General features: G+C 41.4%; 1 protein-coding gene across 1 annotated transcript in view; it reads right to left on the minus strand.

Moving 5' to 3' along the window:
* Positions 1 to 24590, minus strand: part of Pappa (pregnancy-associated plasma protein A, pappalysin 1) — a 230050-nt gene that overhangs the window by 107536 nt on the left and 97924 nt on the right. The window contains exons 9-10 of the mRNA XM_013030108.1: positions 18698 to 18826; positions 11900 to 11991 (exon numbers count right to left, since the gene is read on the minus strand). Of these exons, the coding sequence (XP_012885562.1) occupies positions 11900 to 11991; positions 18698 to 18826 (221 nt within the window). The remainder of the gene's footprint in view (positions 1 to 11899; positions 11992 to 18697; positions 18827 to 24590) is intronic.

A 24590-nucleotide genomic window follows, 5' to 3' on the forward strand; every position in this document is an offset into this window, starting at 1 on the left:
AGGGTGGAGCAGACAGATTGAGGAGGTCCTTGTGTGTCAGAGTCGGGTCCGCTGGCTTTTCCTTCCACTCTTGTTTGCCCACTGAATTCCCTTGGCAAAGGGCACACACACACACACACACACACACACACACACACACACACACACACAAATGGAAAAGCCGAGGGATTTAAGACACTTGTACAGCCCTTTGCCTTGGTAATGAGGCTGAACTCAAGTTAAGCATGTGGTTTCGGTGTCTTGAGCACAGAGACAAGCCCTGGCCAAGGACCTTTAGAGCACTGCCAATGGCAGTTGATAGTTTAATTTAAACTTATGGATAATTTGGGCCGGGTTTCTGACTGGTGTTGAAAGCTAAAATCACTCTGATTTCTCTTCAGGTCACTCTGCCAAGAGTACTCTTTTGGCCTTCGAAGAGCACCGCAGTCTGGGAAGGAGGTTGATGATCATCTTCGAGCACGGCTCCTAACATGTCAGGCTTCTGCCTAGAAGCCAGACTTTATTACAGAATCTGAACCCCCCCACCCACCCCACCCCCACCCCTACGGGCCTCTTGTGACTTTACTGCAGTAGCTTTCTTTAGGACTAACTTACTCACTGTCCCTGCCAAAGAACCCGGCCTCATTCTGGAACTCCATAGGATCTCAGTGACTCTCCTGGTCTTATCCAAGTCTGAATTCTCAGAGTCGAGGTGGACCAGTGGTTTCCCAGGGCTTCTGGTTTGGGGGTGGGGGGCGGGCAGGGGGAGAAGGAGGAGTGGTCTCCAAACCAGTGCCACCCTATCTTCAGTGAGTATTGTCTATTGTCGTCTGAGGCTCAGTGAAAGGTTTGTTACTTCCCTCACAGTGCAGAGAAGTTTTGTATGCAGCAGGTGCTTAATAGAAACACCCATATGAGAAGGTATTTTTCCAGCTGTCTTATAGGACCTCCTATGATTGTTGCCTGAGGGAACAGGAAAAGCAGTGTCAGGGTGGAGCTTCAGCAAAGAACTGTAGACACTAAGCTCAGGGTATTTTGTTATTCTTTTCAGTAAATTAATGTGGAAAACCCAATGCTTTAATAAGTATGATAATTTCAGATTTGCTTTGTGTTCATTTCTCTTTGGTCCTTAATCAGTATCAACCCCAAGAAAGAGGGCTTTCAGTTTTTCCCTCTGTTAAGTATTTAATGATCTGTAAACAAACACTTCAGACAGTGTTTCTTCTAGAGACCCAGGGATCCTTTTGTTATGTGAAAATGTCTTTGGCTTCCTGCACCGTTTCCCCTTTTCTCATTATCTGTTTGCTGCTAGGCAGTTCAGCTCTAGAGTATATATGTGTTTTGTTTTTGTTTTTGCTTTTGTTTTTTGTCAGCTAAGCCTAAAGATGCAGATACAGCTTGAATTAGCAGTTAAGCCTGAGGGTTTAGGAAGCCAGACTTCCAGGACAAGAATCCCTTAATGGGAAAGTGAATATATTACTTAATATCTCAGTGCCCTGATTTCTTATCTAAAGATGCCATCTAAGGTTGAAAATACCTTATGGATCGATTGAGTAAATCCGAAGAGCTTGATAAAGAAAAAAAATCCATGAATTATTTAATTAACACCAAGTTATTTGTGCTATTCCAACTCTCGTCTGGAATGGTGAAATGACTTTCCCACAGAAAGGAATCATATATATACACACACACACACACATATATATGAAATAGATGAAAAATCTAGTTGTATTTCACCACTCAAATGTATTCTTGGCATTCCAGAGAAGATTTGGCTATTCTACTCTGGGAGCTGGGAAGATTTGGGTTTAAATCCCATTGCTGCCACTTAATTACCTGTTTTCAAAACATAACTTCATCTCCCTGAGCCTCAGTTTCTCCTTGTACCAAGTGAGAGTAAGGTGGGCACTGCTGTGTGGCCTTTGTGAGGATCAGGAGAGGAACCTTTGGGGTCTTATGCTGCAGTCAGCCTGACATGGGATGCAGCACCCAGGAAGGTTTGTTTCTCTCCTAGTGGTTGTGCATTTCAGTAAATATTTACTGAATGGAAGCCATCTCTCCAAAGCTGCTTACATGTTTGGGGGGAATCTACTGGGTCATCTGAAAAGGGGTGATAATAATGCCCAGCTGCCAGCTTGGCTGGGAGTCTAAAAGGAGACACTTGGGTGGATTCTCCACAAGTTATCAATGCTCTGCCGGCCACAAGAAGAGGAAGAGCTTTTAGGAAGGAAAGCTGTCCAGGTTCCTGGGGCACTGCTTCTAGCTTCACGGTGGAACACGCTTCGGTGTATTAGACAATGGCTGTCTAGCGCTGGATGTTGGGGACGTAGAAGTGGATAGGATGGGAGGCACTACAATGACAGCATCAGCCCAGGAGAGTGATAAAGTGATAGGCTCACGTCTCTCTCCGTTTTTCTGTTTTTCTCGCTGTGTCTTTCTCTCTGTCTTTTTCTCTCTTTTCATTGCCTTTCTCTTGGTAGCTCTGTTTTTCTTTGTGTCTCTTTCTGTGTATCTTTCTCTCTCTTTACCTGTCTCGCGCTGTATCTCTCGGTGTCTTTCTGTGTCGGTCTGTCTGTCTTTCTCTGTATCTCTCTAGGTTTCTGTCTTTTTATCCCCGTCTTTCTCTGTGTCTGTCTTTCTGTGTCTTTTTTCTGTCTGTCTGTTTCTCTTTCTCTCTGTCTGTCTGTTTCTCTTTCTCTCTTTCTGCCTCTGTCTGTCTCTCTCCCTCTCTTTTTCATTTGTCTGAATCTGCCTAATTTGCCTGGTTCTTCTTCAGACCACCTATACATAGTCTCTTCTCTCCATGCCAGCATTTAACAACATCTTCAGTATGGTGACAGATAATGGCTATTTTGGCTTTGAGGGCTGTTCAAGGCTCTGTTGGAAGCATCAGCTCCTCCTCCTCAGCAGAATGTTAACAGAGGCACAGTTGTGCTTCAATCAATTTTTTTTTTTTTGCGCCAAAACTGGCAGCAAGCTGTCATTGGCCAAGCCTGTTGTAGGCTGGGCAGGGCACGGAATGTAGAAGGAAGGCACCGGTTACCTTCTAAATCACTGTAGTTCTCAATGCCATGAAGGAGATCAGATCATAGAAGGCTTCGTCCTTAGCTTTCCCTGGGTTCTCCGCAGCCCAGTGGTGCTGACGCTCTTTTCCTTCTTCCCGGAGTTCTCCCTTGCCTTGAGGACTGAAAAGTCTGAGCTTCCTGTCATCTTCAGCATCACCCTGCTTCACAGCTTCCTACTGTGTCTGTCTCCTGTTCAACCCTTCAGTCCCAGCCCAATGCCACAACTCCAAAGAGGCTTTCCAGACAATCCATACAAAGGAGGTCCTTCTTTAAACACTTCCAGGAGTGTGTGAGTGGTGCTGTCAACCATGAGATTCAAATAATTATCAGTGTCATTTTCCCACCCTTCCTTGTACTGTCACTTCTCTTTTAGCAGAGTTTCACACAGAAGCCACAATAAACAGGAGCTGCTTGGATCAGCCCCCTAACGCCAGTAGCCAGCGTGCACCATCTTTAGCTTGCCCGGGTCTCACTACACATGGTAGAGAGCAAGCAGCTGTCTTTTCCCCAGGCCCTTACAGTGAGGTTTTCACACAACCCTGACTGCTCATCCATCATTTTATTTTAAGCACATTACTTCTCTGTCCAAAAAGAAAAGGAGGATACAATTAAGTCTATATCCCTTACTTGCTTAATATTTCAATTTCCCCCCAGGGCAAGTGGAGATCACAGCTCATGAATAGTAAAAGTCTCTTCCAACTCAATATGGACTCCAAGTCACAGCAGAGAAACAGGGGCTGGGATAAGGCCCTCACCCAGCCCAGGGGCCTCCTCCCCATCTCTAGGCCCACCTCAGTTATAAGCTTACAGATGCACATTCAAGGCACATGTGTATGCAGATGGATGTCTGGTCACTTTTTTTTTTAAATGCCATAAAGAAGTCCTTGTTCTCGGCTACTCAGATTCACCTGCCTTGGACTGTGGCTGCTTTTCAAAGGCCACACATCAAAGTTTCGTCTTGATTCCTAGCAGTCAAGCCAGCTCCAAGTCTGTTCCTCGAGCCTGACCCCCTTCCTGAGACTCAGGAAGCTGACCTGGACTGAGGGTTAGAATTCCTCCCTGCTGGCGTCTGAGGCTGTCCTGTTTCTTTTCATTCCAGCCTTGCCTCTCTGTGGGGTAGGCCTCCCGGGTTTGCAAAGGAGGTGGTGAGCCCTGGTCTCAGGCAGGTTGGCAAGCTTGATGCTAAGTGGTGCTGACACTGTTTGAATGCATCCCTCAGACCTCCCAGCCAAGGACTCAGATCTTTGGTCCTGCCCACAAGTCAGCCTTCCGCCCCATTGCCTCCCTTTCCTGCTCTTTTGTCCCTTCAGTGACCCCTTTGACCCTCCGGGTAAAGGAATTTCTTTCTCTCCCTCAGCCCTCCTATCATTTTGCTACACATGGAATGCAGTGAGTCTGCCTATGGACTGACTGAGAGTCAGTGTGAGGAAGAGGAAGGAGAGGTGGCCTTAACTGACCTTGAGTATCCACTAACTGCTGCTTTGTGCTCAGTACTTGAGAGAGAAGTAATTGAAAGAAGTTCTGTGTCCTTTTCCAGAGAAGGAAACTGAGACTCAGAGGACATGGGAGTTATCTAGGACAACCTAGGTGGTAACTGTGATCACATGCTTGTGTGTGTGTGTGTGTGTGTGTGTGTGTGTGTGTGTGTGCGTGCGCGCGTGCTGCTACTGGGGCTTGAACTCAGGGCGGTGCGCTGTCCCTTAGCTTGCTGATCAAGGTTAGTGCTCTACCATTTGAGTCATATTTCCACCTCCAGCTTTTTGCTAGTTAATTGGAACAAAACACCTTTTCTGCCCAGGCTGGCTTAGAACCATGAGTTCAGATCTCAGCTTTCTGAGTAGCTAAGATTCTAAGCATGAGCCATTTGTACTGGGCTAAACATAGATTTTGGGATTTATGCTCCAATATTTTACAACTCAGCCTGGCCAACGGATGAAGCACCCAATGCATCCTATGTGGAAAGCAATAAGGCTACTGCCAGTGGAGGGCGATCTGTTGTAAATGAAAGAAAACAGCACCAAATAGAGAAGATAGCTATGCAGAGACATCCATAGGATGTTAATAATGAAAATGATTGTTGTTTTTTTTTTATGACTCATGAAAAAGACACAGCAAAGACAAATATGTTCACTTTGTTTCCTGCTGAGACTTGGTGGTACCAAACAGATATCAGGAAAGAGAAATACTTTGCTACTTCTTTTTTAGGGGCCTGCCTGGGACATCATCTTTAGGACAATCAGATAAGATTTAAAGTCTTTTCTCCCTTTCCTGTCAAAACAACATTGGACAATTCACTGAAGCTCAATTTCTCAATCAGTAAAGGTGATATAATTATTCTTGGCTCTAAAGAGTTCCTGGGAGGGATGAATGGAATGTCTTTTTTTTTTTAAAAAAAGGGATTTTTACCATAAAAGTGGGCACAATCGGGTGCCTGGTAGCTGAAATCACTTCGCAGTGAAGCAAACAATTCTGTCTGTGTAAAGCAAAACTCCCATCTGCTAAAAGCTACATGACCCTGAGTAAATTCCTGTTTTGTCCTCTTCCAAATTGGGATAATAACATAATTTATCTCATATGGCCACTGGGAGGACTGATATAACTTCTGAATGCATGTTAGTAATAGTAATAATAGGAGGAGGAGTAGTAGCAGTATTATTTTATTATTATTATTAGTAGTAGTAGTAATATAGTTGGGTTACTACATATGACACTTATCCGGTTTCACAGTTTTAAATATTATACATAAACAAACTCTTGTATTTGTTTATGGTACTGGGTACCAAACCCAGAGCCTTGTGAATGCTAAACAAACTAAATATTCTACAACCAAGTTACATCCCCAACTTAGTAAGCTATTTGATCCTCCCTACAATGATTACTAACTTATTTTGCTGATGAGAAAACTGAGGTATAGATTAAAAATGTCTGTACCAGGCTTTGAACTCAGAATTCTTACACATAATGCATATGTTCCTATGTCAGTTCTAAGCACTCTGCCCATCCTGGCTAGTAAATTTTTACTATTATGCTCATCATTTAAGTTTCTTTCTCTCTCTCTCCTTCTCTCCCATCTTTCCTTCTTTCTTTCCCTCCCACCCTCCCTCCGCTCCCCACCTCTCTCTTTCTTTCTTTTTTCTTTCTTTCTTTCTTTTTCTTTCTTTCTTTCTCTCTCTCTCTCTCTTTCCTTCTTTTTCTTCTCCTGCCTCCTTCCTTCAAAGATCTATCTTCAGGCCAAGAAAATCTTTTTCTTTTTTTTTAAGAAACTGTTTTGGGGGAATTACCTACTTTTTTTTTTTCCACAGAGAGAGGTCTGAATGAATTCATGCAGCCAGAAGAAAGTTTTATTTTGCTTCTTAGGTTTTAAGGTTTTTGTAAGGTGAGAGGTGGATAGTCTATTATGACTCCACATTGTTTGAAAGAAAAATAATAATAAATGCAGCTCCCAGCAGAGCCCATTCATCCCTGCTCTCCTTCCCTCCAGCCTGGACTGTTTTCCTTTTTAATCACTGTTGTTCTTAAGTCTCATTGGAACATCCACCAAGAAGACATGGCGATTCATCTTCTTGTTTTCCTTTCTCGCCTGGGCTCAGCACAGGCCAGGGCAGCTGACAGAGGGGCTACAGGCTTGGTGACCCCCTGCTCCTCCCTGTAACTGGTAGGGAGCCAGATTGATTCTCAGTCCTTCCCCTTATCTACCTCATACTGGGGAGGGGTGGGTACGCAGCTATAGGGAGTGCTAATTGAGTTACTGGTCCTGGCTCTGAGACAGGACTAGAGAAGCTGTGTCAGAGATCATAGACAAAATGAGGCTGAGGGAAGCCGGAGGTGGGCAGAGAGATGAGTGGGGAAGGAAAGAGAAAAAGAGAAAAAGTTCCTGGGGGTCCTTCTCACATTGTTTTTCTAAAGAAATGATATATCAGCATCAGGCAGGATTTGACCCTCCTCCCAAACCTTGAAATATCTGTTTGACAAACTGGGACTTCCTTAATATCAGGTGGAGTAAGAGAGAGAGAGAGTGCCCAGTCTCCCTTCTTTCACAAGGGAGGGAAAAACTGTTGCTTTGGGATTTAAAACAGCACAGGCTTCTACATCTAAATTGGAATGTGAATGGAGCTACCCTGAGACCCCATAGTGTACTAAATCAAAACACAACCCACATTGCATCTCCTGTAATGGCTTAAATGTCATCTCAGAAGGTAGCATGTTTCCAGCTCTGACTCAAGATATATGACTAAGTAGAACCCCTTTTGGGGATCCTTTGCATTTTGTCTGACTAATTTGACCATTACCTTCCCTCCTTCAGCTTTTATCAGCAGCCTGGCTGTAGTTTATGACTCCATGCCTTAGAGTAGAATCCCTACTGCTGCTGAACAATGCTTCTAGCCAGCATGGGCCAGGGGGGCAGTGTTATTATTTCACTGATACCACGTTTCTTAACTGAAGCTCTGGGCCTGGTGTATGTTATATTTTTAAAAGGGGGAAGAGGACAAGATAATTTCCACATTGAGAGGGGATGAAGCCTGCATTGCCCAAGAGGTCTTGTGGGTGGTGTTTGTTTTAATAAGTGACTTATTATGTACTAGTGAATGAGGATACTGGGGGTGGGAAAATGGGAAAGGGAAGTCCTTGGGGTGTTGCATAATAACACAATGGCACCTTGGGGATCCGTCTGGATGTGTGGGCTTCTGAAAAGTGATTGGGGCATCTCCATAAATCTGTCATTCATCATCACACTGATGTTATTGACTGTGGGGAAAACAACCCTTCCAAATGGGCAAAATGGGCAGCATGGGTGAAGAAGAAAGAGAGCAAAGGCTGAGGAGGGGAGGAAAGAGGAGGAAGAAAAGGGGGAGGAAGAGGAGGAAAAGGAGGAGGAGGAAAAGGAGGAGGAGAAGGACAAGGAGGAAGAAGAGGAGGAGGAGGAGAAAAGTAAAGGTGAAAGAGTCAAAGAAGAGTGGAAGGAGGAAGAGGAAAAAAGGAAGGAGAAGAAAACCAGAGGGAGGAAGGAAGGAAGCCATTGTAATAAATGAGGCAGCAGCAGGGTAGGAAAACTGATTCTATTTAACTTGGAGTCAGTTAAGACTTCAAATCTACACATGGAAACAAGAGGGCTCATAAGTAGGCTCACACGAAATAATGATACCTAGCCCGGGACTGCCATCCAACATAATGGCTCTTCATAAAGGATGGTCATGGCTGATGTCCCTGGCAATTCCTGCCTCCCTTCACCCAACACATCCAAACTCTCCACACTGGACTAAACCACACAGTATTTATGATACAATAATATTCAGATAGGATTTTAAATCGTAATCCACAGAAATCCAGTTTGGATGGCTTCTTAATAGAGGACTCCCTGGGAGGGCTGGAGAGCTAGCCTTGCATCTTATGACACCTCCTATTCCAGGTTTAAGATTCAGCCCCAGGACCCATCTTGTGCAGAGATCCACAGCTGTTAAGTTACTTCAGCTGTGATTCTAGATGTTGTCCCTCTTTGGCACTTTAAAAATTGTCATGAGTGTAATGCTCCCTCCATCTTCATTAAATATGGGCTGAGAGTTCCTATGTCTCATCACCATCAACTTCAGATGCTAAGTCTCAGGATGTTGTGTCTATTTGTGGGGCAAGTCTAGGCTGGGAGGGGAATGGGGAAGTCTAGGCTGTGGTGTCTACACTCCAGCTTCAGAGTAATTGGGAGAAGTCCGGATGGTCAGCAGCTCTAGTGAAGGATTTATTCACCATGAAAATGAGATTCACTAAATCTAGGGAAGGGATTCTGATAGCAAATACCCACAAATATTGAAGACAGGCTTGAGGGCTTTTACATTTTCTAGATGAGAACACTGAGGCTTGGCCAACATCACACAGCTATATTGTAAACCCATGTCATTCTTGCTCAAACTTGTTCTCTTACATACACATAATGTCTTAAACACACATAATAATGAGAATAATATCTTCCTCAGCAAAGCTATTGACACTCCAGTTTCACTTCTCTGACACCTGAATGCTGACTCTGGGTCAAATTGTCTCATTTTTGTTTTAGCTGTTCCTTTAAGAAGGTTTTCTAGACTCAAGCTATGGAATTTGTCCTTGAAATGTGGTCCCTGGGAGCTGAGATCTCTGGATGAACTCCATTCTGTCTGGAATGCTTGTGTCTCTGTGTCTATAATCAGGTTCTAAATGGCCAATTGGAGGGCACAGCTGAGATTCTTCCCCTAAAAACAAATATTATTCAGTATGCTGGGGTAAGTAAGAGAGAGCCTTCCCTGGAAATCATCCATACTACTGACAATTTTGCCTTCCATCCCATTAAATTGTTACATGAATTGCTTCATAATGATATGGTTTTCATTCACTCCCTAAGCTCTGCTGCCTTTCTGCAAGTAGCTTGCCATGGTAGGCTCAGCGTCAAGACTCTCCGGGTTTAACTCCAACGATACCATGTCACTCTGGATCCTTCATTTACAGCCCCATGCCTCTGTTTTCTGTTTTGTAAAAGCAGGCCATTAAGAGTTATCCTGAGAATGGAGTTTATTAATGTGCTTAGTGTATTGTATTCAGAAAATATGGCAAGCGGGAGCCAAGCCCTTAGAATCCAGTAGAGAATGAAAGTCTGTAAGATGCACATCCTCCTCTTCCTCCTGATCACGCAGGCATCACCATCTAACCTAGTGGATCTAATCCTGAGCAGTCATTTCAACACAGAGGAGGAAGTGACATTCAAGAGGCCAGGCCAAGCAAGCTAGACTTAGATTCACAGCCTCATTTTCTCTCCGCAAGCTTCTTCCAGTCCCCAGTTCTTCTAAGAAACCATGACTAGTGTCATGATTTTCATTTGCTGTCTGTGTCCGGTGCCAACACTTATCAAATATCCAAATTCAAGAGGATGCCATACTGTGTACAGTAAGGGGCCAGAGAGTAGATATTTTAGTTCCTTTGGGCCATAGGCTGCCATTTGTAATCCCTTGAATCTGTTTGTAATGTGAGAGCAGAGATAGATCTATGTACAAAAAAAAGAAGTATGTCTATTTACAAATACAGACAGTAGGCCTGTTCTGGCATGTGGACCATAGTTCGTAGACCCTTTCCATGGGCCACAAGCTTCTATCTGTAGGAATCATCCCTACCATCTCCTAACTCTACCACATCCCACTTCCTTCCCAGAGCCTTTACATTATATGCCACAGTCAAGTGAGTTAAAATGGGCAGATATTTTCCAGCGAGGTCAGTTAGTTGTGAGGAAGGTGATGGTAAGGTTCAAGTAGAGTCCACAATTAAGAGGAATCAGATATGCATTGGAAATTACAAGACTGAAGGAAACCATATCTTGCAATTGAAAGACCTAAGGTGTCTGTAAACTCCCTAGTCCTTTCTTCCTTGTTCTTCCTCTACCCCACCCCCCCACCTCAAACACAAACATTTGCAGTGCACCCCTTGTTATGTATATAGACCCTGTGTTTGGTACAAAGGAGCCAGTAGGTGCTCAATAAATTTGTGTTGAGAATGGAATTAAAGGTAAGTGATTCAAGGTTCTTAAGCCTTCGTGAAGTTCAATCTAGGAGGAGAACAAATGTCTAAACATACACTCCAGTAATGCACTGCAGATGCCAGGACGCGATGACATCTCCTTCCCTTTAGTCCTCCTAGAAAATTGCCTTTCAGAGTAAATTCTTCCCACCAAGGTTTTCATTCCCTTCCCCCTCCTCCACCCCCCACTGTAGCTGCCCCTTTCCTTTTCAGAGAGTGCACCTCTGTCTTTTGTACTTGCAAATGAATTGTGATTAGTTTTCACCTCTAGCCCAAGGGATTAGCCCAGAGACCTTTGATCTTCAGGTATCGATTTGCATCTTAAAGGAAGTATGATCTCATCTGGGCCAGCTCAAAATTCCATCCCTTCCCCCAACCCCTGTCTGTTTACTGGCCCTGGGCTGGTCAGGGCCTCCCAAGTGGGGCTGAAACAACAAGATCGCTCAGACACTGCTAGAAGGCAGAGGAAAACACATTTCCCATCTGAGTTGGGCAAGGTGGGAAAAGGACATTTGCTTTCTAAACACAGGCGGGTCTGCTATTTCTCCTCTGGCAGATCAGAGAGACTGCCCACAGTTCCCAGCCTGCAATGAAGATTCTGGAAATTCCTGGATCCCAGCTAGAGATAGCATAGCAAAATGGGCTGAATACAAATTTTAGAATCAGACAAAATCAGGTTCAAGACTGGGTTCTGTCTTTAATCTTTTTTTTTAAGCTGTGTAATTGTGGGCAAGTTTTACCATTCATTTCCCCTAGCTTTTGATTTGTCTTACCTCTAAAGCATGAAATCCTGGGCTGGGGATGTGGATTAGTACTTGCCCAGCATGCACGAAGCCCTGGGTTCAATTTCTCAGTACTACATAAACTGAAAAAGCCAGAAATGGTGCTATGGCTCAAGTGGCAGAAGGCTAGCCTTGAGTAAAAGAAGCTCAGGGACAGTGCCCAGGCCCTGAGTTCAAGCCTCAGGACTGACACAAAAAAATTGTAATTTAATTTAATTTAAAAAAGAATAAAATCCTACATGGATATGGTAATGGCCATCCTGGAGAGTTAGTATGAAGAAAAGAATGATCAAATAAATTCACCTGTCATCTCCGTCATCTATGAGACGCTAATGTATTAGGGACCGAGATAGCTATTCTTCAGTATTGCTAGGTTCCCTTGTTTGATTTTCATTGCAGTATTCCCTGGTGCCCAGAACAGTACCTAACACGTAGGAGTCACTCAATAAGCATGTAATATAAGGAGTGAACCATCATTTATAGATAATTATCATGATTATAAATAAGCAACCAGCCAGGACCAGAGACATGGTAACGACTTACCAAGGCAATTGAAGGAAACCTCTTTTTGGCAGAAAAGGGAACAGCCATCACCATTCATCTTATTCATGTCATCACATTCTTCACCTTGGTCTCTGCACAGTGGACACAGAACAGAAATTTAGTAGATCATTTCATAACATGGGCAGGACAAGGACAAGTCCTTCCATGGGCCATAAACCTTCCAGGAGACCTCATGTAAGTCCCTTTATCTTTACCTGTTTCTTCACGTTCAAAGCAAGTTTCATAAAAGGTGTAGATTTATAAATTCCTATCACAACTGCCTTATTTTGCTTCTGAATACAAAGTAGAATTCTTGTTTCAAAGTTATTTCTCTAAAATTTCAAGTTCCTTAAGACACCAAGTCAGTCGGGAGTAAAAACTGAGTGAAAACTAAGCCAAGGAAGGAACAGATCAAGAAAAATCTCATTGCCAGCGCTGGGAAGTTGGCTCAGTGGTAGAGCGCTTGCCTTGCATGCCTGAAGCGCTGGGTTCGATTCCTCAGCACCACATAAGCAAAAAGAAAAAAGCCGGAAGTGGTGCTGTGGCTCAAGTGGTAGAGTGCTAGCCTTGAGCTGAAGAGCTGAGGGACAGCGCTCAGGCCCAGAGTTCAGGCCCCATGACTGGACCCCCCCCAAAAAAAAGAAAAATCTCATTGCCGTCTTCATTTTTCTGATTGTGAGTGAGTGAGTGAGTGACTGATTGTGTGTGTGTGTGTGTGCATGTGTGTGTGTGTGTGTGTGTGTGTGTGTTTGTGTGTGTCTCTGGGTCTGGATGTTGTCCCTGATGGATTTTTTTGTTTGTTTTGTTTTTTTCTTTAGGCTAGTGCTCTACCACTTGATCCACAGCTCCATTTATGGCTTTTAGGTAATTAATTGGAGATAAAAGTCTAATGGAATTTTCTGCCTGGGATGGCTTTGAACATGATCCTCACATCTCACTCTCCTAAATACAGCAACTAAGATTATGGATGAACCACTAGTGCCTGGCTGTGTTTCTGATTTTAAAAGGATTTTGGAAGAAAATTTTGGGGTTCCAACAATGTAAATGCGACTCCCTCACTCTTTGAATTGACAGCTTCCCTAAATCGCTTAGTACACTGAAAAGGAAAGTTTATTTTCACTCACATCCTCTTGTTTAGTAATCTTTGATTGAAAGTTAACTCTGACCCTGCTTGTTTTTCTTGGAATTATTTCCATCACCTAAAGATGATTTTAGCATGGGCAGAAAACAAGTATTACTCATTTTCTGAATTAAGCTTGAGCAAGGAGAAGGAAAAGCACAAACTGAAAGACTAGATAGACTGCAACTTTCTGGAATGTTCCCATCCTTTCAGAACCAGACAATCTGTGTTTTAGAACCCTATGTTCCAAACTAACTGCATAATCTTGTTTACGTCTTTGGCTTCTCCATCTGATCATTCTGTGATGACTTATGCCAATCCCATTCTTCATTCACAGTAGCCACACATCAAGTTCTGAGTTGCTACTTATGTGTAAGTTGCTACAATCTTGGAAAGTTCAGAACACATTTACATGGTGTAGAAAAGTTTTTTCTTTGCATGGTGTTCTTACAGATTCAGAGCTTTACTTTCTTGTCTTACAATGGAGACAGTTGCCCCACTACTTGTGTTGGATACAAAAAGGGACTGTAACTTCAAATGTCATACTGAGTAGATGCTCAGGGAACCACATGTCTCATTCCCACTTTGCCTTAGGAGGTCTCTTCAGAGACCAGCTGGGTCCTGTCCCAGCATGGAAAAAGCCTCAGACTTTCCTTTGACCAAGGCGATTAACACCAGGCAATGACTGTTGTTTTTAGGAGGTGTCAGAGTAGCAGGAGAGTGCCTAGCAATCAATCCTTAAGATGGCCTAGGACACTGCACTGATCTCCAAAGAACCACCCAGGTTCTCTCTTGGCAACCCATGAGCAAAGACCTCCATATTCCCATCTCAGTCTTCTCTGCCAGAGAATCTTATAGGACAGGACAGCAATTGCTGATGACCCTTTTACTTCTTAGCTATTTCGTGGGTTATCTGGGGAGAGACTTAAAAAAAAAAAAACAACCAAAAAACCTGGGCTGGTTCCCTAAGCCACAAAGAATATTTCCAACCTGCTTTCCATCACCAGTATGTTCTACTGGTTTAAGCCAAACATCAAGGTCACCACAAATATCTTGTAGGCATGACAGATCTATCATTAGATAGCATGGTTCTGCGAAACCTCCTTTGACCTCACAGGCCTGGGTGAGTAGCCATCATTCTCTGTGTTCACAGACATGTTGCTCCATCCATCACAGAAGTTGTCAAACTGACTGCCTTGGTCTGTTTCTTGAGCCCTATGTGAAGCTGTGAGATGCCTAAGAGAGTAAGAGAATCTGTCATCCTTCTACCTCAGTGCCCAGCATAATGCCTGGGCTGTACCAGGCAGCATACAGCCACTCCCTCATTTGTTAGTTCTGAGGGGTCATCAGGCCTCAGAGCAACACAACGATAGCTCCAAATGAGGACCTAGCTCTCAGGTCCTATGTGTCACTTACTCCTTACTGAGTATGTAAGCTTAAGGAATCCACTAGAGTCCCTGGACATTAGGGGTCTTCTTCTATAAAATACGATAATAGGACCTATCCAATGCCGTTGTTGGGAAGAATCAAGGAGATCACAGGTAGCATGATGTCTCAATGTGACAGAGGCCCAATAAGTAAATGTTTACAGATATTCTTATCATTAGAATTATCCATCTTTACACTAAAGTTGAATTTGGGAGAAATTTGGTGTAGATCATTTGTGTCCATAATTCTTCATAAATTCCTTTTCCTATAAATAAGATGATGACACCCCTTCTTTCCTTCATGTTACCCTTCTTTCTCTTCCATCATTCTTCCCTCTATATCTCCCTGCTTGCTTCCTTCTTTCCTTCTTTCCTCCTTTCTTTCCTTCCTTCCTTCACTCCTTCTTTCCTTCTATTGTTTCTTCCTTTCTTTTTCATTTTTCTTTCCTTCCTTCTTCCCTCCTTCTGTTCTCCCTCTCTTGCCCTCTATTCCTTTCTCTTTTCATTAGGATGAGATCCATTAGCTACATACACTTTTCTACAAAGTATAACATATACCTGCTATCTACAGAAAACCTAAGTATTGGTGTCTATCTGTGTAGAATACTGAATCTAGATTTAACCCCCCCCCCAATTAAATAGCTTCATTAAGTTGTGGAAGCTATTGTAAATCAATCATGGTTATGGTTGCCATTTCAGATTGGTAAGAAAAATGGTAGTTTGTAGTGTTGGTGCCTGTGTCTGGCTCCAACAAGGATGGAATGAATTGTAAATTAAGGCTCCCAATCTGTCAATTAAAAAATTATTTGTGCCAAGTTAGAAAATGCCAAATCACAATTATGGTTTATCAGCAGTGACTGCAAATATTTTCTGAATCTTCTGGGCATGCAGCTTGATATGCAGCGTGCAATCGGACACTTTCTCTTTGAACTGAGCTGGAAGCACAGGTCTCTGTGTGGGAGAGAAGCATGAATGGCTCCCCTTTCCCCAACTTTGTTGTGCTGGGAACTCTGTCTTCACATTCTATCGCTGTTTTTGGATGTGGCTCTTACGTGCACAATGCTCACTGTAGAGTTCATGCTCAGACCGGTGAGCAGCTTTATTTTCTGTGTTCTTAACTCATACAGTCTTGGCAATCACCATAACTCAACACTTAAATTTACATTATCTCTCCAATATTAACATCCCGATTATTTTCTTTTGAAATTAAACTCACAGGATATTCAGGACATAAATATATATCCTAGATGGATCTGCTTGAGGAAGCCACTTGAAATTGTGCTAATGATCATTACTGGCATTATCAATGTTAGCTTTTTAAATGTCTTTTTCTGGATGCCCATGGTTTATATTCATAATCTTAGCTATAGCTGAGATTGAGAGTAGTAGGACTTCAATAACTGAGGCTCAATCTCAACAGAAAGATACTGGGTATGATCGTCTGTGCAGGAAGTGAGATAAAAGATAAACAGCACAAAAAAGAACTGGAATTATTCACCATAGCTAAGATATGGAACCAACCCAGATGCTCCTCAGTAGATGAATGGATCAAGAAAATGTATGTATACACACACACACACACACACACACACACACACACACACACACAATGGAATTCTATGCCTCCATCAGAAAGAATTATACCACCCCATTTGTTAGGAAATAGAAAGACTCGGAAAAAATTAAGTGAAGTAAGCCAGACTCAAAGAAACATAGGTCCCATGGTTTCCCCTATCTGCATTAACTAGTATGTCTAGGACAAGCAGAAGAGGTTAAAAAAATGTACATATGACTATATAACGATGCTAAGCAACATGAACCCCAGGATAGGGGCACAAGAGGTTTTATCTTTGTTGTTGTTCTTCTTAATGTACATATAATATACTATGTGATTTTTTTTCTTTTGTATGTTTTTCCCCCATGGTACAACCTCTGTTGTCACTGTATTTGATTCTGGTGCCCTGCATCTTGTATATACATTTTTCTTACTTGGGGAGGGGAAGGGAAATAACAAAATGCTGAAATAAGGATATAGGATGACCCATTGTAACAATGAGATGTATAAGACAGTATGTTGAAAACAAACTTTACAACTTTGGCGGTGGGTAGAAAAGGGGAGAAAGGAGTTAGGGAAGTGGGGAGGGAGGGGGTGGTAGGGGAAATATAAAGGAGGGTGTAACAATTCTTGTTAGGAAATGTACTCATTACCTTGCTCATGCAACTGTAACCCCTCTGTACAGTATCTTTACAATAAAAATATACATTAAATTTTTTAAAAAAGAGCTGGAGTATAGTTCAGTTGTAGAGAGCCTGTCTGGAAATGATCAGACCCAGGGCTCAAACCTCAGTGCCAATAAGGAATTTTGTTTGAAGTCATTCATTTAAAAACAGTAAAAAATAAAAAAAATCAAACCTTCAAAGATACCAGATAAATTCAGATAACTCCTCTCTGAAAGTTACCTAAGTGTACGTTAATACTTGCTTACTGAATAACTGGCATCAGTCTTGAAAACATGGGGGAAAGCACAACTCTTATATAGATCATTACGTCAGAAGAACAAGAGTGCGTGCTGAATGTTTGTAATCAGTATTCTGACCAGTGAACATTCAGTGGGCTTTGCAATGTTTATGCAGACAGTGTTTGCGAGTTTCATCTGTCTTAGTAAATAAAACAGAATTGATGTTGTATATAAAAATGTACATATATATATATATATATATATTACTTAAAGATTTTGAGTTGCTACTTTCTATTCATAGCTGACATCCTTCACTGGGGGACAGAAGCAGAATCTTGTACACATTTTTTTGAGGGTTAATAAAAACAAAAACAAACAAGAAGAGAAACTCATTGTTCCTCATCTGATCTCACTGATCTCACATTTGCTATTTACTTCAATATTAGTCAAGATCCAAAAGCATCACGCTGGGCAATAACTGTCTATGTGGATAGGCATTCATGTGCAAACTCTTATTTTTTTTACTCCTACAACTGTAACATGTTCTATTCTTAGCTGCTCCCTTTATCCCAAAATAGAGGTTTCTAGTTGACCTCACAGACCCACACGATTGCCAATAACACATTAAGTTGCTCTTTCTCCCTGTAACATTAGGTTTAGTGACAGACAGAAAGAAGCCTAACCCTGCCCCTTCCCCATCATCTATGTACACCTGTGAGCTGATCCACCGTCTGTACATGGGTGGTTTCATGGCACTGTGAGGCACCACCCCTCCCCCCACAGAAGGAGTAATTGCAATCCCAGGTTGCACAGATTTATGTGACACCCAACAGGGCCATTTAATGGAGGAATTTTGCCAATAGCTCATTTTTTCCCATTTCCACACATAATGATTATCATTAAATCTCTCACTCATTTTTTTAAAAAAGAAAAACCTCTTCGTTGATGGTATGATACACAAATTGATACAAAAGCAATAAGCAACAGAATTTTCAGCCATAAGAAATCTAGTTTTGAATGAAATGATAGTTGGTCTTGTCTCCACCTCTAAGGAAAAATAAAAGCAAAAACAGAAAAAAATGAAACGCCCTTGCAATTTCATGCCATAAAATATTTTTCTGCTTATTCAGGAGGAAAGGAACTCAAAATCTCCTGCTAGTTCCTATTAGGCAGGTGTCTAGCATCTTGTCCTGAGGACCAAGGGGATAGGATGGACTGAAAATTCCATCAAAGCCATATCTACAACATATACTTTTATATTCTTTAATCAGAATTTCTTTTTGGGGTTGGAATCTTTGTACTCACTGATTCATTTTCTCCCATGAACTCCTTATCAGATCCCATATTCAATCTGGGGTACTAAGTTTCAGTATAATAGTATCTTAGAATATCTTGTTATTTTTATGACCCTTGGACCTATTTTTGAAACTGTTGATATCCAGTCTTAGCAACCAGAAAAATAATTTCAAAAATGGCTTTAATTGGGATGAACTCTATCCCTTTAACTGACTGTGGGTTTTGACAGTAAAAAGACAAAGTAAAAACAGAAGAAAAATGATAGTACATAATGGTACCTCTGTCTAAGTCATCTACTGAGAACTGTGTGTTCCAAAAGAGTTACTGATTTTCTTCGAAGGCCAGCAAATGACTTGCAGACCAGTTGCAAGCTGGCTGGAGATCATTAGCACCTCGAAGATCATGTACTGATTAGAATCTCATTAGCTCTTCTCTCTAAGAACTCTGACAATCTTGCCCTCATTATATACTGTGCTCCCCTCTTACAACTACTTACTTCTGGATAATACCATCACCACAGTATCCACTTCCATGGATGTATATGGCAGCAGATGATGGCTCACTCTCTTCGGTTCCTGAAACGGTGATAATCTGGTATTGGTACACGCTGCCAAGTTTCAGATCCCTAGAAAATGTAAAGAAGACAATTAGCTAGACAAACATAATCTGAGGTGAGGCATGTCACGCGATTATACCAAATATATTCTACTAGTTTTGCTGTCCCCCACCCCACCCTTTTCCTTTCTTTCTTTTTTCTCTTCTTTCTTTCTTTTCTTTCTTTCTTCCCTCCCTCCCTCCCTCCCTCCCTTCTTTCTTTCTTTCTATAGCTCATGCTGGCCTTGAACTCATAATTCTCCTGATAGAGCCTCTTGAGTGCTGGAACTTACAGTGTGCACCACCATACCTTTTTTAGCCTTGTTCATTTTTTGAAATCAAACACACATTCATTTTACTATAATTATGTAGTGAACTTACTAGATAATTACCGAGTTAGTTATTATCTAGTGAACTATTGACTAATGCATTCTGTTATACACCAATGAAAACAAGTGTTAACTGATGGATAAACATGTAGAGACTTTTACCCCTTAACTTCTATACCAAATATGCTAGAAAAGTAACAGATAACACGTGATCCATAGAAAAGTATTTGGGAGAAAACAATCCAGGATAAAAAAAACACATAGTGTAAGCAAAAGCACTGAAGTGGGAAATTATGCTATGGGATTCCCTGGGCATTATCTGATTGTTGCCTCTCATTATAAACCCATGCAGAATTACCCCAGTATGCATGAGCAAGCTCTTTCCTGATGTTGCATCTATAGCAATTCTCTTTTTCTCTCTCACATGATCCTACCAATGTCTTTCATTCTTGTCTGAAATAATAACAGTAGCATGTATTAATCTAGTATTGGCCCTGGGCTATGCACTTTCTATGTGTTTTCTCATTTGAGAGTCAATACACTTGTACATGAATACTTGTACTTTCATGTTAATTTCACAGATGATGAATCTGAGACATAGATAGTTCAAGCAACTTGTTTGCAACCATATGCCATTGAATAATATCCTATATCCTGTCTCCTTTATCCCCACTTTAGACTTGTGTGCAAAGTGTAAGGCCTTGTCCTGGAATTGCAGTTTTTAGGGCTGGTTCCTGTCAGATTTCCAACATGACAGGATGATATTTCTCTACTGACTTCAAAAACTCTTAATGCCTATCCTGATTTTTTTCACGAAGGAAACACCAAATGAACCTGGCTGCCGCTATTTATACTCCAAGGCAAATATAGATGACCAAATGTCTACTCCTATCTTTCCCTTTCCATCATTTTCCAAAAGGAGATGTTATTCCTTGTCTTCATGACTCTCTGTACCAAGTATACATTTCTTCATAATAAAAATCTAGCATGGGGGAAAAAAAACACAAGAGGATAATGAGGAGATTCCAGAGTGGATGGAGGTGGATTTTATAAACAAAAGGACAATGTCAAAAAAGTCTCAAGTTCTCCTGCCCCTCTGTTATTTCAGCTGCTCTTAGGACAGGGGCTGTTTGGATAAGGCCACCAAGATAACAGGTGCAGGGTATAGGCAGAAAAGTTCTCTTCACTCTCTGATGTATTGGAGTTTATGAGCAGTGAAGGATTCTAGTGAGGAACACCACCTTTTTGAGAATGTTAGATCTATTATCCTCCAAAGGGAGTTTGTTTTAGGAGTACTAGAGCAGTTACTGATGTTGGGGGTAGACCAGAAGTCCCTGCAGATTCTGTTAAGGTTCTGTTAATGAAGATAAAATGAGCCAATACATAAATATCTTAAGACAAGGTCCATATAAACAATTGTAAACCTCTAAAGGTCAATTTGTTGATAAAGATACAGACTTTTTTTTAAAAAAGCTTATTAGCTGCCTTATCTTCATGTAGAATAATGAATGTGTGTGTGTGTGTGTGTGTGTGTGTGTGTGTGTGTGTGTATCTTGTGACTTAAAACTGAAATGCAGTTAGGGAAAGAGTGATATTTGTAGGGGATGCATGAAGTTGCAAGATAATCATGACAAATATTTTGTGATATACTGATTTTGCTCTAAATTTTAGAGGTATGCTCCAGGCTCCATCCCAGGCCACCGAGGAGATGTGGCCACTGTCTGAACAGAAAGAGTACTTTCACAGGAAAAGCATGGCAGTAGGAGCATATAAAAGAATAATACTTCGCAAAATGAGCTACAAGAAATGGAAACAGGAGATTTTAGTTGTTGTTGTTGTCTTTTCCTTTTGTCTTCTTTGTTAGTTTGTCTTTGGGAAGGTAAGAGGGAGCACAGAAAAAGTTGTGTTAAACGGTGAACAAATACAACAGTGTTACCCACTAGATACTGTGTGGAAAGTAGACTGTACAGCTTGGGTTGCGGGGAGACTGGAGTGTGAGAGAAGGAAGGGGTGACAGGGTTCAAAAAGAAATATACTCATTACCTGACTTATGTAACTGTAACCTGTCTGTGTATCACCCCTGCAATAACAATATCATATATTTAGAAAAAAATAAAAAGTGTGTTAGTGTGATAAATTCTCCATGCTGTTTCTTACGTGTGGTTTGTGGAAACCTGATTTGTGGTTGAAATATTTAAGTGGTAAGCTAATCTTTGTGAGAGCTTTCCTTCTCTTTCTTATTCTGCCCTCCCTCCTGCCCTCCTCATCCTCCTCTTTAGTAAATACCAGTTTAAAGGTAGACAAACACGTTCTGTGCCCTGTCTTTGTCACTGTTATCCAGGCCATGGTTCTTTCACAAGTGTCTAACAATTAGAAACAAGTATTCTTGGTTGGGCATGGTGGTGTGCACCTGTAGGTGGTAGGCGGAAATAGGAGGATTGCTGTCTGAGGCCAGTCTGGACAAAAGCCTATGTGGAAAAACAAAAACATCAAATGCAAAAGTATCTAATTCTATCCCAAGACAGTGTTTTCCAGGCATGGAAGTCCCAGCTGTTATGAGGTGTAAAATACAGAATGCTAGAAATCAGAAGTCTTAATTGTGAACCAGGAAGAGCCCAGAGGTACGATCTACAATCTGGGAGACACAGTTCTCTGTGTCGGCCACTGATTTATTGGCTTCAGACAATCCATTTCTTCTCTCTGAGCATCTAATTCTACACTAAATAGGAGTTGGGAAGGCAATCCTTAGTATTAATCCATAGTAACAAGGATGTTGTCTTCTATTTCTCTGTCATGAACATTTCTACAGGCCAGAGCTGCCTCTGCTGCTAAAATTCTGCAGTAAGGATGGGTGTCGGTCAGAACCTACCACCCAGATTGATCTGGAAGATACATGGGTGAGACCACCCAGGATGTCTCTGGCTCAGGAAGAGCCCAAGTATTCCGGTCCACCCTGGGGCTAAGAATCAAAGGGTAATGCCTGGGCACTCTGGATACCAGCTTGTAGCCAAGAATGGGAAGGAAGGAAACAATCACTTTTGGAGCCCCTCATGATGTGCCAAAGACTTAATATATACTATTATGATTGTTTTAATGGGAAAATATTTCAATTACATAGAAAAGTACAGAGAACACTACAATAAATGTTCATAGACTTCCTCTCCAGCTTTGTCAAATTATAACATTGGCCACATTTTCTTCATATCTTTTTGATTTTGGGTGGGATAGAAATAAAAAATTAAAACATTTATGTAGTCTGATAAAGTCTGAATGTATCTCTTTGCCTGCCTCTTGTATCTTACTTTCATTTCAGGCACATTTTTGTACTTTTTGTTCTGATGTATTAAGCTGCATATTTTGAATGTTATAGATTATACTTATTTACACAGCTCCCTTCTGTCCAACGGTATTGGTTTGAGATTATACACATTGGTAAAGGTGGATCTAACTTGCTTAATTTTATTGACACAAAATGCTCTACCTTACACACAGATTACACTTTAATTGGCCATTATTTTGATAGACATCCTTTGTTATTAATATTATTATTTAATCCATTTTTTTGCTCATTATTTGTAACAATGTTGCTGTAAAGATTCCTACACGGAGCCAGAGATGTCTGAAGATAGAACAAAATTGGTATTGTTAAGTTGAGAAGTAATTGTGTTTTAAGTTTATTATTAGTTATTGCCAAATTATTTTTTCCCAAATGGATGCAGCAATTAACAAGTTAATCAGTAGAATTCCCATTGCTTCAGGGTTTTGCTGACACTCAGTTTTGCCAAACATTCCATTTTCTGCCAAACTATGAATCGTGTTACATTTAATTATTGTATTATTGTCTTTGGTTGATTGCTAAGTCTGAGTATCTTCTCATACAGTTGCTTACTACATTCATTTCTAGCCATGTGGATTGCTTGCTCATCCACTTGCCTACTTTAAAGTGGGTTGTTGTGTATTAATGACATGCATTTATACATACTGGGTAGCAATTATTCACAAATAACTTTTCAAGAGTCATTCTCAAATCTGTGACTCTCGTGTTTTATTTTGTAAGCCATCAATACCTTGTAATGTTTCTGATTTTGAAGGAAATGCTGTAAGTCCAACAATTTACAGACTGTTCCTTCAACTTGTTGCCTGTCTCTACAGCTATTTATAAGGAAAGCATTCCTGGAAGTGGCGCTGTAGCTCAAGTGGTAGAGCGCTCGCCTTGAGCTGAAGAGCTGAGGGACAGCACTCAGGCCCAGAGTTCAAGCCCCACGACCGACAAAAAAAAAAAAAAAAGGAAAGCATTCCTAATCTAAGCATCTTACAGATATTGGTAAGAAATAACAGCTTCTCATACACACACACACACACACACACACATATATATATATATATATATATATATATATATGTGTGTGTGTGTGTGTGTGTACATTGTACATTGAATGAGTTTGTATATTCCAGTAATTTGGAATGATAAAAATATTTGAGCTATATTAAATTTCATATTTAGAAGTCTTCATAGACTGTTGAATTAATTCTAACAACTTGTAGATACTTCTTTAATTTTTGCACGGAGTTTCACCAGATAACAACAGCCTTTTTTGTTGTTATTGTTGGTCATGGAGCTTGAACTCTGGGCTTGGGTGCTATCCTTGCGCTCTTCAGCTCAAGGTGAGCGCTCTACCACTTAAGCTACAGCGCCACTTCCAGTTTTCTAGTGGTTTATTGAGATAAGTCTCAGGGACTTTCCTGCCCAGGCTGGCTTTGAACCTCGATCCTCAGTTCTCAGCCTCCTGAGTAGCTAGGATTACAGGCGTGAGCCACTAGTGCCCAGCAACAATAGCTTTTTGTCCCTTCCTTCCTTCCTCCCTCCCTCCCTCCCTCCCTCCCTCACCTTCCTCCCTCCCTCCTTCCTTCCTTCCTTCTTTCCTTCCTTCCTTCCTGTGCTAGTGATTGAACCCAGGGCTCTAGGTAAACCACATTACTGTTTCTTCCTTTTCAGTGTAGGCTGGGTGAGATCAATGACTTTACTAGTTTTTCTGTTTGACCCTATGATGGAAATGAGCACTTTTAATATTTTACCTATTCATAGATATATATTCTTTTTTGTTTTATGTCTTAATGAGTTAATTTTTTTTGTCAGTCATGGGGCCTGAACTCTGGGCCTGGGCATTGCCCTCAGCTCTTCAGCTGAAGGCTAACACCCTACTACTTGAGCCACAGCGCCTTTCCAGCTTTTTTGCTTATGTGGTGCTGAGGAATCGAACCCAGGGCCTCATGCATGCAATGCAAGCACTCTACCACTGAGCCACCTTCCCAGCCCAGGATTCCTGTTTTCCAAAAATATAATCTAATATGCTAATATTTTGAAGTACATTAGTTCAACTAATACTAATGTTATCTCTCATATTGGGATTATATAGCATTGGCTTAGTGTGCATATTCATGTGAATATGTGGATATATTACTGAA

Source organism: Dipodomys ordii, unplaced genomic scaffold, assembly GCF_000151885.1.
Source record: "Dipodomys ordii isolate 6190 unplaced genomic scaffold, Dord_2.0 Scaffold127, whole genome shotgun sequence".
Classification (NCBI taxonomy): Eukaryota; Metazoa; Chordata; class Mammalia; order Rodentia; family Heteromyidae; genus Dipodomys; species Dipodomys ordii.